Source organism: Microtus oregoni, unplaced genomic scaffold (genome assembly GCF_018167655.1).
Source record: "Microtus oregoni isolate MIOR12 unplaced genomic scaffold, Mior012 000000F_ref0000247, whole genome shotgun sequence".
In the NCBI taxonomy this organism is placed as follows: Eukaryota; Metazoa; Chordata; class Mammalia; order Rodentia; family Cricetidae; genus Microtus; species Microtus oregoni.
The window spans coordinates 74,429,584-74,447,576 of NW_024543059.1; the positions used below are offsets into that span (position 1 = coordinate 74,429,584).

Genomic DNA, 17,993 nt, shown 5'->3' on the forward strand with positions numbered 1-17,993 from the left:
TTGTATGCTAAAGCAGAATGTTTATTGTATTACCCAACAGAATTCTAAAATGACATAAACTTTGAAGAAGCCTTTCGAATTGGCCGGTAAGGCTTGCTTCTTGCTAGCTCTGAGAACTAATTACACAGTTTCATTTTAATTAAAACACGAGTCCTGAATTAATAAATGTAGAGAAGAGGCCATAGCTTCAGACATTGTGTTGAGAAATAAGGGATCTTCCCACATGATTGCTAATCCAGTCAAAATAATTAGCTACTCTGGTGTAAACACCTGGAAATTCTGGTTTTCCACAGTTTTCACCCCAGCTCACAATGCCCCAAACATAAGTCACATTCTTGACATCCTGGCAGACCAAGGGACCACCAGAGTCCCCTTTGCAGGCATCAATGGACCCATCATCGGTACCTAAGAAAGAAAACCACAGTTCCTTCCATTTGTCAGGGCCACCGTGCCTCTTTGTGCCTCTCACGCTGATGCATGGAGAGACTATAAGGAAATAGCGGGCTGCCCCAGCATCCCTCTTGGAACTGCGGATTGAGATGCAGCATAGGAAATAAATAATAATTCATAAACCTTCTGTTTGCTTCCCTAAGTTAGCATAGTCCTCCCGCTTGGCGTCTGTACTTGACAGCATTGTGTAAGGAGACGCAGTTGTAAGCTGGAAGCGTCAAGCAGACTGATACAGTGCATAGCCCAGGTCACCCACTTGGCACTTACCCGCACACTGCATTTCTTTCTCATGGTAGCGGTTTGCGTAAAACTTCGAACAGTTGCCTATCAGCTTAACTTGGCCCCACCTAAGTGAGTAGACTTTTTGGTTATCTACACAAAGTGAGAAAACAGACATTTAGGAGCCACAAATGAGAAATCTAAACAAAAGTGGTTATAGCTTAGTAAAACACTAAGAAGATCCATGAAAATACATTACTAATGACTACATATATTAATAACTGAGGATACTTCCTTAGCATATTTATGTCATATTCTCTTCATAGCCTTAGTTTCTGCAATTATCTTTCTAAATTTCAATGAACAGTGAGGGAAGGTGCCTGAAATCACAGTCATTTAGTAAAGAGCGAATCCTTGTGTGCAGTCCCAACCCATTGCTGGGTTTGGTGGGGGCATTGCAGAGATGACAGTGATGGGCCTATCTCGTGCACATCCTTGATATCTTTTCTTACAGCTAGCAATTTCCTTGAAATTACTATCGGAGAGAAAGCAGCCTTGGAGAGGTTAGAAGCTGAAGCTGTCAGTGTGTACATGTTTCTGTGCTTGAGGAAGTAAGTGCCCATTTAAGTGCTCTGAGGCAGTGAACAGGGAGCTAGAAGTTCCGTCATATTTAAGTGAGAGTTTGCGGACCTGAACATCCTTGGTCTGTGGGGAGAGAAGGGCCAAGTACTCCTGCCTGATGGGCCATGGAGGAAGAGACGTATAAGCACACAGGGAACATGGATGGGGTGGGGAGTGAGACTTTATCCCATCTCCCCTCTTCTGTTTTCCAGCACACAGCAGTTTCATGGTGGAGTTTTCCATTATCTGCTTACTCACTCCCCAGACTTCCAAGAGCTCAGGGCTTAGGCCCTCCTTATTCCTCACCAGCATCCAGAATCTTCTTACACAACGTTGTTGTGTAATAAATACTTAATGTAATTAGCGACTGCGTAAAATCACAGTAATTAATTACAAACATCTTGCAAATGCCTGATGTTCAATTACCCCTCTGCCTGTGTCTTGCAGGAGGTCCATTTGAGATAAAACTGTTTAATACCTCTTTAGGTCAAAAATGAAGCAAATCTTATTGGCCTCAAGGCTGGCCTTGAACTCCTGATCCTCCTGCTTCTCCTTCTGAAATTATACGTGTGCCCTATCACAAGAACACACTTGGTTTCCTGTTTTCAGTCCTGGGGATCAAACCCAGGAACTTGCCCATGCTAGACAAGTGCTCTAGAATCAAGTGACAGCTCCCATCTCGTGTGGTCCTTCTGACAATGGCGTTCTGAGCCCACCAGGCAGCCCTTCCTGGATGGGCACTCACTTTCTGTACCTAATATTTCTCTGAGTACTAGGGTGGCGTCCACACATTTCCAACCCCAGTTCCACCCCCAGAGGTAAAGCATATACCTTTCTCTCTACCCCATCCAGAGATGATGCATTTGTGATTTGGCTGGAATAGATACGGAGACCATGGGACACAGGCAGGGACAGAATGAGGGAGCTCACACTCTTTCTTGCCCGGAGATTTTTTCATTTCAATCAAAGCTATGTCATTTTGGTAGGTGCGTCCATTATAGTTTTCATGAATAACCACTCTGTTCACTCTCTGAACTTTCAACTGAGAGTTAAGTTTCTGCCAGTCTAATAATGCCGACCATACTTGGTAATGCTGATATCTGCTGGGTCTGTCAGAGAAAGCAAAGGGAAATGACATATAGCAAGAAAAAGGTATGGATTTTGATACTTCATCTTTATATTCTTCCGTTTGAAGGATGATTTTGAGTTTCTGAATGTTTTTATCCTTGTTGATATGAAGCTATATAAAATTAAATTTAGTTAGGGCAGGGTTTGCTGTGTGGTAAATGGGGAGAGTGATTATTCCCCAACTGTTCCTAGGATCTCATTATCCAACCTTTCCAAAGAATGAAGTATGTCACCAAATGGATTGTCCATAAGCAAAAAAACTTGAACATTTATATCATCTTCTTAAAGTATATATAGCATACAGGGAACAGAATTTATCTTCCTATAACAACTCAGCCAATCCCAGTAGAGTTCAACAGCAATGTTCTAGGAGATAATGTGATATTTAGATGTTTTTATTTATACCTAAATGTTCCAAGAGTGCTGCCATCCTCATTATTTTGGGTTGTATCATAGGCTTAGGGATCATAAATATTTCTTGAAGATTAGCTCTGTTTATATGGCTTACTGGGCACATATATAGTGTTTACCAACTGCATAGACACGGTGTTGTCCTGGGCACCGGGGTGTGGAAGTTAGCAAAACCAGAAAGCATCTAGAAAACATGCATCACCAAGTGGGTGATTACAACAATGACGAGGTTTATTCTGCAAGAAGGGAGAGGAGTGGACAGGAAAAAAAAAAAAAAAACTTTTAAAATTTACCAAGAGGTATTTGACTGAGAGCCTTCCAGAGAATTCCATAAGGAGATAAAGGGTTGACTTGAGATCTGAGTAAAGAAGAGAATTCACTAGGTAAGAGAGTCAAGGGAGATCATTTCAGGCAAGGAAAGCGTGCATGAAGGTCCCTTCACAGAAGGGAGCAATTGCTTTGGAGCATCTGAAGAAGCCAGCCCCGAGGAGGCGGATCCATGGGCAGGGGGTGGTGCTGTGTGTGCAGTGGGCTGAGACTGGTGAGGGAGAGGAAGGCCAAATTGCATAAGAAGGCCTTAGAAGATTTCCGTGTGTTGACATTTTGTTTAGATGCTTATCTAAAGAAGACTGCAAAGCCCTTGAATTGACTCGGCTACACTGTGAAGAACAGACCAGCAGGGCAGCGGATCAGCGGATAGATAGACTGCGTGTAGGTAAGCAATTAGAGGCAAGTCACGTGATCCAGATGGCAAGTAGAAGCTGGGTGATTGTGAAGGAGATAAGGTTTGAGAAATGAGCAATTGAAAATTAACATTAAGAATGCCTGTGCCTGAAGGCTGAGAGTGTGAAATATGAGGATTCTTAGATTTCCAACTGTGCTAACCACATAACATAAACAGTGTTTCTTAAGACAAGCCGAGGTGAGACTCCTGAGCCCTGTCATTTTGCTAGTAACGTTGGCTTGTCAATCAATACCTTTGGAGGACTGCAATCCCATCACTATTATGGGCAGAATTTTATCTGCTGCACTGTGGATGTCCTGAGCCCCACTGGGACTGTATTTGAGACAATGCTTTTAATTGGGTAATGAAGGTTTACTGAGGTCGTAAGGGATGTCCTATTAATCCAGGGGTCTTCATGAGGGAAAAGAGAAGTCTCAGGCTGTATGTGCACAGAGGAGAGGGTACTGAAGGGCACAGTAGGAAGGGAGCACATACAAGCCAAGAGAAACTCCAGGAACTCCGAGTGCTGGGCATCGGTCTTGGACTCTCAGCCTCCAGAATGGTGAGAAAGTGAATCTCTGCTTCTAAAGCCAACTGGTCTGTGGTGTTTGTTGGCAAACTAATACAGCCTCTCATAATACTCCTCATAGAACCTGTGCCCAACTGTACTTCTCACTTGTCACACGCAAACCTTAAGCCACCTTATGCCTACCCTGTTTCTCTGTCCTCAGAATTAGAAAACCCCATCAAAGGGGTCCATGGTGTGACTGGCCTTCCTCTGATTCTCTGTGTGATGGTTTTTTAGTGGCTTCAAGTCTGCCAGAGATGGCCTGCTGCACTTCAGGGATCTTCCCAATAGCAACACGAATGCTACCCCACCTGACACAGTGCCTTGGTTTTCAAAGCAGCTTTACATGTGTAAATAATTATTACATGTGTAAATAATTTATCCAGGCTCAGTGAGCCAGCCAATGAGGGGTCAGTATATCAGATAAATAGCATTGAGTTTTGGACATTTTCTTTATTGCCTAAAATACACATTAAATTAATTTAAGGGTATGTGGATTTGAAAAAGTCATCTGTGGTTGTGGACTAATGACCTTGTTAAGGAAAGGTCAGAGGGGATGCCAGGTTACTGTCACCCCTTAGTCATAAAACTCATAAACTCAGTCATAAACTCTTCTGAACAGTTTCATCCTAGCACAATACAAATAAGCCAAATAAAGTCATTCGGTATCTAAGTTCTGTCCTCACCAGGACACAGTAGGTTCTGAGGGACTGGTCCCTACAGCCCAGGTCATGAAGACCTGAAAAATACCTCCTGATAACAGAGTAGAATGATTTCTCATATAAGCTTGTATCTATCACCTATCACCATCTCTATCATTTGTTTCTCATGAAGACGTTTTTACCTGACACAGTGTGCAGCCGTCAGAACCCAGCAGCCGCCAATATAAATTCCCCCACAGGTAATTCTCTGGCCGTCCTTGATTGCCACCTGCCACGGGAAGTCTCCCTGTGAGAGACGTGTGTAGTTACTGCCTTCCTACTGGATGGTGTCACCAACAGGCAGCCCCAGGACATGTCCCTTGGTGAGCACACCGTGCCCTCGCTTTTGTCTGACTCAGGCCGGTCCTTGGGGGAACTGAGATTTTCACGCAGCCTTACCACCTTTGCTGGCTCCCCTCCGACCACTCTTTTCCTTCGGGTGTGTGTGTTCTTTTTGACTCCACAGGACAGTTTGGGTAACAAGGACCTCAGCCGTTGTCTTTCTTCAGGAAAGGAAGGGATTGTATCATTATTTTCCTGAAACCATTATCTTGTGAATAAAGTCTTGGTTCATTCTCTCTCTCTCTCTCTCTCTCTCTCTCTCTGTGTGTGTGTGTGTGTGTGTGTGTGTGTGAGAGAGAGAGAGAGAGAGAGAGAGAGAGAGAGAGGGAGAGAGAAATGTTTATACAGGTGCTCTATTTGAGACTAGAGGTCAAACATCAGATACCTTCCTCAATCACTTTCAACCCCATTTTTTGAGACAGTCCCTCACTAAACCTGAGAGTCACTAATTGGCTGGGCTGGCTGGCCAGCGAGCTCCAATGATCTGCCCGCCTCTTTCACCCCTGCACTGCAATTACAGACATGGACCACCACCGGACTTTTTACATGGGTGTTGGGCTCTGAACTCAGGTTGCTCTACTTGTGAATAGATTATATATGTAATACATGCATACATAGCATATAGTATATGTGTGATGGTGCATATATATCATATAGTATATATGTAATAGTGCATACATATTATTTAGTATGTATGTAATACATGCATGCATAGCATATAGCATATATATAATACGTGCATACATAGTTTAGAGTATATATGTAATAGTGTATACATGTTATATAGTATATATGTAATATATGCATGCATAGTATATAGTGCATATGTGATAGTGCACACATATTATATAGTCTATATGTAATACATACATATTGTATAGTATATAAGTAATATATGCATGCATATTATATAGTAGATATGTAATGTGTGTATACATATTATATGGTTTGTATAGCAGGCCACATTCATTAGTAAGTAGTTTTGGGGATTAAACTGTACTGTTCACCTTTTGGGGAAATTCTAGCTTAGCATTAAAATTGACTTGATTCTCCAAAGTTATTCTGTCTAACAGTGACCTTTGGGATGATAGATGAGAGATGCCACATGTCCGGGAATGACAACAATGAGAACTCAGGGTGGGTGGTTGTCACATTTGGAACGCATCAGAATGAGCTTATGATATAGAGCAATGTATCTTTCACTGCTGTGATTTTCACTTTCTGAAAAAGTCTCTTTTCGACAATATGCTAGCATTATGACAGCAAGTACTTTGTGTATGGACCCATACAGAGCGTCACATATATATTGTGTCTCAATGTGTAATTAGTATAATAATTTGTCACAATATATATTAATCCAAAGAGGCCATATGCCAGGGACCCTGGATGATTGGATCAACAGGCCTCATCTTACATTTGCTTCCCTCCTCGGTGATGGGTATGTGTGATGTATTTGCCACCAAGAAACCACGGCCCAGTAAGGCTCAAGGCATGAAGTTGCAAGAGAATGCATAAGAAAGGAAGAAAATGGAAGTGTAAAGATGTTTTCTTTATTCTTTCTCTGTATTTTCCATGTCATGAAAAGGTAAAAAAAAAAAATTAGCTACTTTGAATGAGAAAGGATACTTTGTATTGATGGTAACTATTTTGATCATATCAACAGGAGGTAGGGTCCCAAGGAAGAGAAGCTGTGAATGAATATGGAGAGATTTACTTTGGTAAAATCTCTCACCGACCCTACAAACTGGGTTGAGGGAAGAGTGTAATGATCTCAAGTTTTTGTTTAGACTCTCAGAATTAGAGATCCTCATTCACTGAAGCCTATGAAAGCAGGACAGATGGAATCTGAAAACAGATGTGGTCTTCAGTAGACACAATGGTGTGTGTGTGTGTGTGTGTGTGTGTGTGTGTGTGTGTGAAAATCCCTCTTGCCTGGCCTCTGTAGATTGGAAATATAAATCCTATACTCAGTCGTTTATTTAGAAAGTTGTTTACTAATTTGAGGCCCTGGAAATTAGAAGATGACATCATATGAATTTCATTTTAAAATCTCCCCAAACAACTGGTAGATAATAATTAAGGTGAGGGGGTGATAAGATTAGTTAATAAAAAAAATGGAGCCAGGATGGAAAGTCAGTCTCACTAGCTTGAATAAATCACTACTGTCTCGGGAGCGTCTGTCTAACTCAGTTTGGCTCTTGGTGCACAGCTGCCCAGTGTACAGAGTGTCAGAGACGTCTGGTTAGAACCGTAGAAAGGACAGGACTATCTTCCATCTCAGAAGATGGACTGTATGTCCTACTTGAAATCAAGTTATTTCTGACAAAACTAAACTGGCAAAGCTCTTCTCTGTCAGGAGACACTTTCTGTAGAACTATAGTAATGTTTTATTTCAGAATCAGTCATTTGAGCTGACCTGGCTTTAAAAGCAATTCTCAAGAATAATATGAGTTTGCTTTTTTAAAAGGCCATGGGGAAGTAGAAAGTTACATTTTTTTTAAACTGAAACCTATATCAAAGTTAATTTTTGCTTGAATTGATTATATATGTAATATACACATATATATTACATAGCATGTGTATATATTATACATTATATATGCTACTAAAATGCTAGTTGAAACTAGAAAAAAATGTTAACTCACCTGCATCCATATCAGCAGTCAAAATTTCTATTTCTTCAGTTTCTTCTCCTGTGATAAAAGAACAGAAAATCCATGTAGTTAATGTTACATCTCTAGAGAGAATCTGGTCATTAAAGTGACATAATGCTGAGAATTTTAAATATGGCCCTCTTCTTTTTAGAGATAAACTCCCCAAGCATGTCATCTGGTCTCTGTCCTATCGCTGAGCAACTGGACAGACGCAGATGAACCCTGTAGAAATCCCTGCTGGTGAGGGGTATCTGTTGGTGCAACTGAGTGACAAGACTCATGTTCTGCAGACAAAACACTCAGATCAGGAGAGAGCTTCCCCTTCTGCTCTCTCATCTTAGCTCTTTACACGAGGAAGAGAACAGCCCTGACCCAGGAGTTTGGATGGGCGTTAAAAAGGCTGTCCTACATTGTATATCACACTGTGCCTCCCTCAGGGGCTATGAACCTAGAGATATCTTCATGGTTTTCCCGTAGGACTGACTAGCGAGCATTATGATCTGGGGTGCAAAAATCTGAAGAAGATGTTTATTACAGTGTGCTGGTGGGCTGGCAGTCCACTGCTCATAAGATTGGGTAAACAGGAAAGCAGAACCTGCACTGTATGTAGCAGCTAGAAGCAACAGAGTAGATGAACACACAGCAACTCAAACAGAGCCTTCGCATGCGGTGCTTTGGGAAAGGAGAGATACAGGAAACATAAGCTCTACAACATAAGGAAAGATGTGTGATCACCAGAGATTGCAGTATGCACTGGAGAAGGAAGCACACAAGCAAAATGACACATACATTCAGCCCCACTAGAATGATTGGTGGGAAAATGGGAAGTAGGGGTAAGAGATAAGCAGACCGGCCTAGAAAGAACGAGTCATGATCACATAAAAAGGCCTGAGCAGTATCAAGAATTCACCCCCGGCCTGTGTCACTGATGTCTGAAACTAGCGAAGGAAGAAGGCAAGGAAGGAGAAAAAGGAGAAGAGGAGGAATAAATGGGGGCCGGATAACAGCTTCAGAGAGGCGGAAATGACAAATGGGACGGAACTCGAGGTGTTAACTGAGAATTGACAGTTAGGGCAAGGGTTGATTCCTCATCCCCAGGAATCCTAAGAAATTCTAAGGAAAAGCATGAACTTTTGGCATTATGTGTGTTGGAGGCTTGAGTCATTTTATACAAATAACTAAACAAAGAATGTGGCGGAAGTAAGGATGGGGGATGAGGCAGGAGAATCTACTAAAACTTTGTTTGAAAATGTCATTATAACTAACATTTTATATGCTATTTTTTATAATTGTTCCCAAAGAGCTCAAGGATTCAGGAATGACTGACCTATAAAATAAATACCAAAATATGAAATGTTATATATTTCTTCTAGTGGCAGCTTCTTTAAAAGCTTGATTTTGAGGGGAAAAGAGACAAGAAAGGTATTGAGTACAGGCACCAAGTGCAGGGAGGCACCCACTGTGTGGGTTTTTTTTTCCCCATTGGTGGGACTGAAAGCCAATCATAGTGAAGAAAGACTATGCTAGCTAAACTAATGATTGCTTATCCCTGCTCATATTATACTCAGTTCATATGACATACAGGAAGTCAGTTATCACCTGTTTTTGCAGAGTCCCAAGATTCTAATGAAAAATTGCCTGGATTTGAGCGTGCAAGGCCTGAAGGAAAACAAAACACAAAAGCCGAGTTTTAGCACAATGAAGAATAACTTTTAACTGGGGGGGGAAATAAACCCCACACCAAGTTATTACACACATACTCCAAACTAGAATTATAAAGTTTTTTTTATTAAAAATGGACTTACCTTCATGAATTTGAGGATGTCTGGCTTCTAAAAACAAAACAAAGCTTAGCATGAAGAGATTATTTTTATTTAAGTAAAAAAGATACAAATCATTAATATTTCAGAAACAATGTAACAAAGGGTTAAAAAAGAAACCAAATAGCATGCCACTTTATCTTAATGTTAGTTCTAATAAGATTTTTATCTTACATTTAAACACATAATAAGTTCACTCCAGCAAGAGAATTGTTTTAAGCTTAAAAAGAGATTAGTATTTTAGATACACCTGTACAACACTCAAAAGGAAACCTACTATACAATTATATGAAGTTATAATTATTTTTAACTTTCACTAACAAGGGGGGTATCCTGGTTGGTTTTCTGGGAGGGGGGACTTTTAATAGAGAAATGCCTCTGGGAAATTGACCTCTAGGCAGGTCTATGGGCATTCCTTGACCAGGAGATTGACCTCTAGGCAGGTCTATGGGCATTCCTTGATGTGGGAAGGCCAGTCCACTGGAGGCAGTGACACCCCTGGGCAGGTGGTCCTGGGTTATAAGAAAACAGGCTAAGCAAGCCATGGAGAGCAAGCCACACAAAGCATGCCACTAAGCAACGTTCTTCCAGGATTTCTTCAGTTCTTGCCTTTGGGCTTCTGCCCTGACTTTCCTCACTGATAAAATGTGACCCAAGAGTTTGTAGGGTGGAGTAAACCTTTTCCTTTCCAAGTCATTTTTGGTCAAGGTATTTTTATCATAGCAATAGAAACTCCAACTATGACAGGGAACTTGTAGGAGGTAAAGGCAATCCAGGGACGATACAAACTTGCTTTGATTCAGTGATTTTGATCTGACCCCCTAATAGTCAGCATATTAGTTATATATCTCTGCTCTCTGGCTCTTTCTCTAAAGGGGAAACAATTAGAGCCATTTCTGGAATTTTGGCACTCATCCCAAAGTAAGGCAATTGAAGTAACAATGATATTTTACTAAGTACATAATATATACATACATATATATATATATTCAAAAATGTGTAGGAAAATAAACTTTGTATTTTATGTAGTTACTCTATTGCAAATTTTGCCCATGAAAACTAACCAATTGTATCCCTTGACCTTAATCTTCATTGGTTTTAATAGGGGAGGAAAGAAAACATGGAAGACATGGGGGAAAAGACTTAGACATTGCACAGCAATGAAATTAGCTTCGATTGCAACCTGGCTCACCACTTTCCTGCTTGTAACCTTTCCCTGTCTTGCTTCCTTTACTAAGGACTGAACTAAATTTAATAAAAATAAAGGTACTTTACCTCTACTTCTCAGATACTCTTTAAAATAAAGGATTTAGGGGGCTGGAGAGATGGCTCAGTGATTAAGAGCACTGGCTGCTTTTTCAGAGGTCCTGAGTTCAATTCCCAGCAACTACATGGTAGCTCACAATTAACTATAATAGAATCTGATGCCCTCTTCTGGCCTGCAGGTTTATATGCAAAGCACTAATACGGAAAATATAATTTAGTCCTGATATTTTAAAAATATATTTATTGAAAATTATTTTTATATGACATATTCTGAACATTATTTCCCTCCCAAAACTCCTCCAAAATCTACCTCACCCACCCAACTCTGTGCCATTTTTCTCTCTCTTTCTTAGAAAAACAAACAACAAACCAGAACAGAGAGAGAAGAACAAGAACAAGAACAAGAAGAACAAGAAGAGGAGAAGGGGGAGGGGGAGGAGGGGGGAGGGAGGAGGGGGAGGAGGAGGAGGGGGAGGGGGGAGAAGAGAAGATGTTTATAAACTAGTTGTCTCTCTGTTTCATTCTAGGCTCCTGTCATAATTTCCCTGACAAGCAGCTGGGGCTGAAAGGGTATATTTTAGCATTTTGTCTGTCTGCATGCCACCATGTTTCTTGCCATGATGACAATGGACTAAACCTCTGAACTGTAAGCCAGCCCCAATTAAATGTTTTATAAGAGTTGACATGGTCATGGTGTCTCTTCACACCAACAGAACATGGACTAAAACAGGTACACATGCCATGGTGCATGTATAGAGAGGACAACCTGTGTGCTGAACTCAGGGCAGCAGGCTTAGTGGCCAACACCTTTACCCACTGGGCCTTTCACTGGCCCTCTCATAGCGCTTTTGATTTCTCTTAATGTTTTATTTATTTCCCTTATTTTCTGTCTATAAATAGTAGAGACATTTATTTATTTTTTGAGACAAAGTTTTGCTATGTAGCCCTGGGTATTTTAGAGCTTGCTAAGAAGACCACCCTGATCTCAAAATTATAGCCATTCCCCTGCCTCTGCTCCTGGGTGCTGGGATTTCATGTCTGGTTGGGTAGGGATTTTTAAGTGTTATGTGCTATTGTGTCCCTGGTATCTAGAACAGGGCCAGGCACATGAATCAACAAATACTCATGTAGCAAAGAATGGATGTAATACCAATATTTTTCCTTCAAAACTCATGGATGAGAATAAGAAGTCAGTATGCATGGCACAGAATAGGTACATAATCACTATCTTTTTAACCATTTGGAGTTGTCTAGAGCCCTGATCCATTGAGACTTGGTAAACAACAAGACAGTATCACATATTATTATACATTTCTACTATGAATTATGTCCTATGGAAACAAAGCAATGAAAGAAAGTTCACTCCTATATAATTTCAGTCCATAAACATAGCAATAATGAAACAGTTAGAAACAAACATTTTGTAGCTTCTTGCTGACATGATGGATGCAGACAACAGTTTCAAGTCTGATAAATCTATAGGTGGATGACTGGTGGAGCTTTTTAACACAGACTCCAAACTGACTCAGGGGCCAATTAGCATCAGCAGAAGTGAGATGAGGAGGCAGAAAGACTTCACTTAACACCTTGTCAAGAGTCAGCCATGCACCTAACCAAGTCTATGAATCTAGAAGAAGTAACAGTCTATAGGAAAATGCCCAAGGTTGTGAGGAGGTTGGAGGTATCTTAAATAATAAAAGCTATTTTTAAAAGATAATAAATGGAGCTGGGCAGTGGTGGTGCACGCCTTTAATCCCAGCACTCAGGAGGCAGAGGGAAGTCGATCTCTGTGAGTTCCAGGACAGCCGGGGCTGTTATACAGAGAAACCCTGACTTGAAAAACAACAACAACATCAAAAGTTAGTAAATATAGCATCCAAGTTTTTTGGGTATCCTGTTTTGTACACATTAACTCAGGAGAAACATTCTTTGAGTTAGGAAAATTTGAACATGGCTATTGTTAAATAATGCTGGGGCATGCTACTATTTTCAGGAATACTTTCAAAAGTAGTTTAAAATACAGTGTTCTTAGCCAGCAGTGGTGGTCTACACCTTTAATCCCAGCACTCAGGAGGGAAAGGCAGTCAGACCTCTATGAGTTCAAGGCCAGCCTGGTCTACAGAGCAAGTTTCAGGACAGCCAGAGAAACCCTGTCTCAAAAAACAAAATACATACATACACACATACACACATGTGTTCTTATGATGAGAGAAGTATATAAGGTAAGTGACATGATATCTGAAGCTTTTTAAATATTGCAACAAACAAAGGAACAAGCTGGCAGATAGAGTGATCATGGCCAGCAGACAGCGGTAGCTGTCACAGTCGGAAGCCGGTGCCCAGGGGATCACGCTAATAGTATATCGTTCCCACATAGGACCCTTTGTGATGAAAAGGGTTGCAATAACAAGTAGGCATGAGAAGAGGCACCGGCATTGTTCTTCACATGCCTCGGCTACAGTCCTACTGATGCGCTTCCCTACGGCTACTTAAGGCTGTGATTTGCCTAAAGAGAAGTTTCATACTCCAGGGCTCAACAGTGAACTAAGGCAACCACACGAGTTCTGGATTACCGTCACAGTTGCTCTCGTCGTCTCCTGTAATGCAGTCCACTTCACCATTGCACTGATACTGTCTCGGAATGCAAACACCCGACTTACAATGGAAGGCGTTACCTTGGCAACCTGTGTAAACACAAGCAGAAGTTATTTCCGTTATTTGCCATTGGGAGAGGCAGGGGTGGAGGCAGTAGTTCAGTGGCACCATGCCTGTCTAGCATGTGAAAGGCCCTGGGTTCAAGCCCCAGTGTACACACACTCGTGTGTGCAAACATGCATGTATGTGTATATACACATGCACACCACATGCATGCACGCACATGAGATGAGATATTATGTTTAGCAACAAAGCTATTTTGACACTTAATCAGAATAATGAAGGCGGGGGACCTGAAAGGCGGATCCGTCCCTACCTTTACAGCACAGCTCGTCACTCTGGTCCCCACAATCGTTGATCCCATTGCAGGCTCTCATCTGAGGGACATGTTTTCCATTCACACACTGGAAGGACTGATTTGTCGGAGAATCTGCAAAGCAGGGGTTATCTTTGTGAAATTTATTTAGAGACTTGCGGTATAACAGTCTTAACGTATTACAGGATACAGGGGAAACTAAGATTAAAAACATGACTCCAAGAAATGGTATAAAGCAGTGCGCATGATGGCATGTTCCTCTAATCCCAGCTCTCTAGAGGCCAAGACGGAGGGATGACTGCAAACCTGAGGTCAACCCGAACTAAACAGCAAGATCCCATCCCTAAAGCAAAAGTAAGTTAATATGTTAATTAAAATTAATAAAATGAATACTCAACCTACAGAATGGAAAAATATTTGCCAGTTATACATTTTAACACAAAAGATTATATTAATTCTGATATAAAAGATTAATATATAGCACATACAAGAAATTTTTTTTTGAAAAATCAAGAAAACAAGCAACATAATCAGAAAATGGGCTATGTACAGAGAGATCTCAAAAGGAGACATTCAGATGGCTAATAATCACTTTAGAAAGGGTTAGACATCATCAGCCATAGGAAAATTCACACTAAAACTACGTGGAGATTCTATCTCACCCCAGCAGAATGGCTATTAGAACAAAGTCAGAAGCCAGCGAATGCTGGCGAGAATGTGGGGAAAAGGGAACCCTTGCTTGCTACTGGTGGGAAAGCAAACTGGTGCAGCCACTGCGGAAATCAGTGTGGAGGTTTCTTTAAAAAAGCTAAAACCATGGACACACATGGGCCAGACATTTACATGTTCCAGTACTTTGCTTTTCTTAGCACCAGAAAGGGTATGGTTCTAGTTTTTGGCCTCATACACATGTCAAAATATTTCTAAGTTAGGAGAGAGGAGCAATGAGGCTGTCGTTTCTGGGGAAACTGAGGCAATGAGGTGGTCACTTAAGTATTTTAAAGAAATATACATAATTTAATAGGAGTTAATGCTCAAAAGGGGTGCCAAGATGTCTCTTTACTTAAGCAACTTGTTTGCTATGGTTATTTGAGTCCACGGAGTCAAGGGAGCAAAGAGGAGGCACATGATTTTGCTTCCACACAGGAACCTGGGTGGCAGGTGTTGAGTGGCAAAGAAAGAACAGTGGAGGTCACGAATTTTACTTCTTGTGGTGATTTGAATGCAGTGTCCCCCATAAGCTCATAGAGAGTGGCACTGTTGGGGGGGGGTGTCTTTGTTGGAGTAGGTGTGGCCTTGTTGGAGCAAGGGTATCACTGTGGAACAGTCTTTGAGGTCTCACGCATGCTCAAGCCAAACCCAGTGTCTCAGACAACTTCCTGTTGCCTACAGATCAGGATGAATTAACTCTCATCTCCTCCAGCACATGCCTGCCGTCATGTCCCACCATGATGATAAGGGTCTAAACCTCTGAAACTGTAAGCCACTCTTTAAATGTTTTCTTTATAAGAGTTGCCATGGTCACGGTGTCTCTTCTCAGCAACAGAAACGCTAACTAAGGTAGTTCTCAACCTCAAAACTTAATAGATGTATCATTGACTCTTTGACTGACAATCACACCCATCACTGTTTACTTCAGTATAGGCGTTTATGAAATAAGCAATCTTGATGGAACCACTCTGCCAACCTGCATCCTGTGTGTAACACACTACATCAGCTAAGTCCTGGTAACCGTTAGTTCGTCTCTTGGTAAAGGTGCACTCCGCCAAACTGGTTTCTACTCCCCGGCAACGTACATTCAGGCATTCGGTGGCGTTTGTGCGGAGCTCTTCAGATATGTTGAAACTTCTTTGTGTGACAAGAGCACCCCTGCAAACAGAATGAATAAATCTGAGGGAAGAAAAATTCAGTTTTGTTTTTATAACCTTATTGTGGAACATAAGGGTCTACAGCAATTCCTGCCCCCAAAAAAATGATTTACAGATTATAGAAGATGCTAACATTCTCCTTTTCTGTGCCTTCAAACCTTCACTTGGGTTTTGCAAAGATGAACTAAAATAATTAATTTCAGCCAACCAGTCGGGGTTGAAAGCATAGCAAACGTGTAGTAAGTATTGCTTTCCAGGTTTTACTAAGGAAGAATGTTTCCTTTTCATTTGATGTTTTCTTCTCATCAGAGAGGGCCATTCCTGACTTCTCCTTATCATGTTACTTTTTTTTCTTCACAAAAGAGAGTGAATTAATTGCCTTGATCTGAAGATTCTGGAAGTGTACATCAGAAAATGTCAGTGCAAACTTTGTCTTTTTGAGGAGTCTCCACACCTGCCCCCACTTTCCACCCCCATTTTGGAAGCCTCACCTGATGATCTCATTATTGCTTAAGATGTGGGAGGTCAACTTGTTTGAGCTCTAACAGGTTATTGTTTTGGTTTGGGTTTTGTTTTTGTTTTTGTTTTTAGAATTAACTACCTTCAAGCCTTGATAGTATTTTTTTTTTTTTTTTGGTTTTTCAAGACAGGGTTTCTCCGTGGCTTTGGAGCCTGTCCTGGAACTGGCTCTGTAGACCAGGCTGGTCTCGAACTCACAGAGATCCGCCTGCCTCTGCCTCCTGAGAGCTGGGATTAAAGGCGTGTGCCACCATCGCCCGGCAATTTCCAGTCTGCATGTATGCCTGAAGGCCAGAAGAGGGCACCGGAACTCATTACAAATGGTTGTGAGCCATCATGTGGTTGCTGGGAATTGAACTCAGGACCTCTGGAAGAGCAGCCAGTGCTCTTAACCTCTGAGTCATCTCTCCAGCCCCAAGCCTTGATGGTATTAAGGTTGTATTTTGGTATGTCTTTGAAGATGAATTTTGGTTGTCAACTTTAACATTCTTTTTAGGAAAGCACACCGCAGGTTCTGTCTGTGGGAAGGAACATTCCCAGAAAGAACTAGTTCATGAAGGCTCTGATCTAATGAACGACTGAATCCCTTGCTGTGTTCATAATATGATAGCCTTATATTGGGTGGTCAAAGGGTAGAGAGGCTCATTAGAGGAAGTACGTCAGTAGGGGCATATGCTTAGGGCCCATACCTTGTGTCTGGCCCCTTGTTTCCTGTTCACCATGAGTATCCGTTGCTGTATATTTCTAACCCCCTGATAATGTGCCTCACTGCAGACCTAAAACAATGGACCTGGTCATGAGAGAGGGAACTCTCTGAAACCAACAGCTGAAATACATAGTTTCTGTTGTTAGTTTTTCTTTTACACATTTTTGTCAATGCAATCCAAAAAGTAATTAATATAATGCTATTCTTCAATGTCTCAGTTTGTTCAGAATATGTGAAAAGAAGCCTTCTCAGTTACCTAGCCGTCCAGAGATGATGACTGATAGCGAACTGTTGTTCTAGAATATTCAATTGCTTCCTGCTTCTCTTTAGAGTAAAACAGATTAAAATTAAAAGTTGAGCAAAGATGCATCAGAAATGGAAATAGAAATAAAATACTAACTGCAATATAAGTAACAGATTAATTAGAACAAAAGGCAAGAAGAGAACAGAGAGGGTATTTCTAGTTTTGCTGAGTCCATTATGAAAATACAGCATAGTCCTACAAAACAAACAAACAAAAGAGCCATCGGGGGCAGTTTGAGAAATAAATATGAATTTTTTTACTCACATCTAAAGTTACTATAGAAAATATGATAAGTAGCACAGGCAGGGGTATAGTTCAGTTGGTTGTTGCTTGCCTAGTTGGTTTCATTTCCAACACTATATTAACTGGCTGTGGTGGCACAATCCTATTATCCTAGCATTTTTGAAGGTGGAGACAGGAGAAACAAAAGTTGAAGGTCGTCCTTGGTGAGTTTGAGGCCAGCCTGGGCTACATGAGCCCCTGCCTTAAAAACGAAGCATAGAAGATATATTAAATACCGGCAATCCTCACTGGCTGAAATCAGAGAGTCTGTCCATGAACTTATGCAATTTATGGCAAAAGACAGTTACCATGTACTTAAAGACCAAGAGTTCACCACTAGGTTGAAAAGACAGGTTTGCAGGTCACAACAATGGAAACTGAGAAGTATGCTGTGGCTCACTCAAATCATAAAGGCCCATGCAGGCAGCTGCAGTTACCG

At 41.2% G+C, this 17,993-nt stretch overlaps 1 protein-coding gene across 1 annotated transcript in view; it reads right to left on the reverse strand.

Annotated features, from left to right (window-relative positions):
* The window catches only part of Cfi (complement factor I), a 28,749-nt gene continuing 10,756 nt past the window's right edge, over positions 1-17,993 (reverse strand). The window contains exons 4-14 of the mRNA XM_041650099.1: positions 15,563-15,744; positions 13,876-13,989; positions 13,478-13,588; positions 9,624-9,650; positions 9,418-9,477; positions 7,810-7,857; positions 5,222-5,325; positions 4,966-5,069; positions 2,122-2,399; positions 718-822; positions 1-405 (exon numbers count right to left, since the gene is read on the reverse strand). Coding sequence (XP_041506033.1) covers positions 188-405; positions 718-822; positions 2,122-2,399; positions 4,966-5,069; positions 5,222-5,325; positions 7,810-7,857; positions 9,418-9,477; positions 9,624-9,650; positions 13,478-13,588; positions 13,876-13,989; positions 15,563-15,744 — 1,351 coding nt within the window. The 3' untranslated portion in view covers positions 1-187. The remainder of the gene's footprint in view (positions 406-717; positions 823-2,121; positions 2,400-4,965; positions 5,070-5,221; positions 5,326-7,809; positions 7,858-9,417; positions 9,478-9,623; positions 9,651-13,477; positions 13,589-13,875; positions 13,990-15,562; positions 15,745-17,993) is intronic.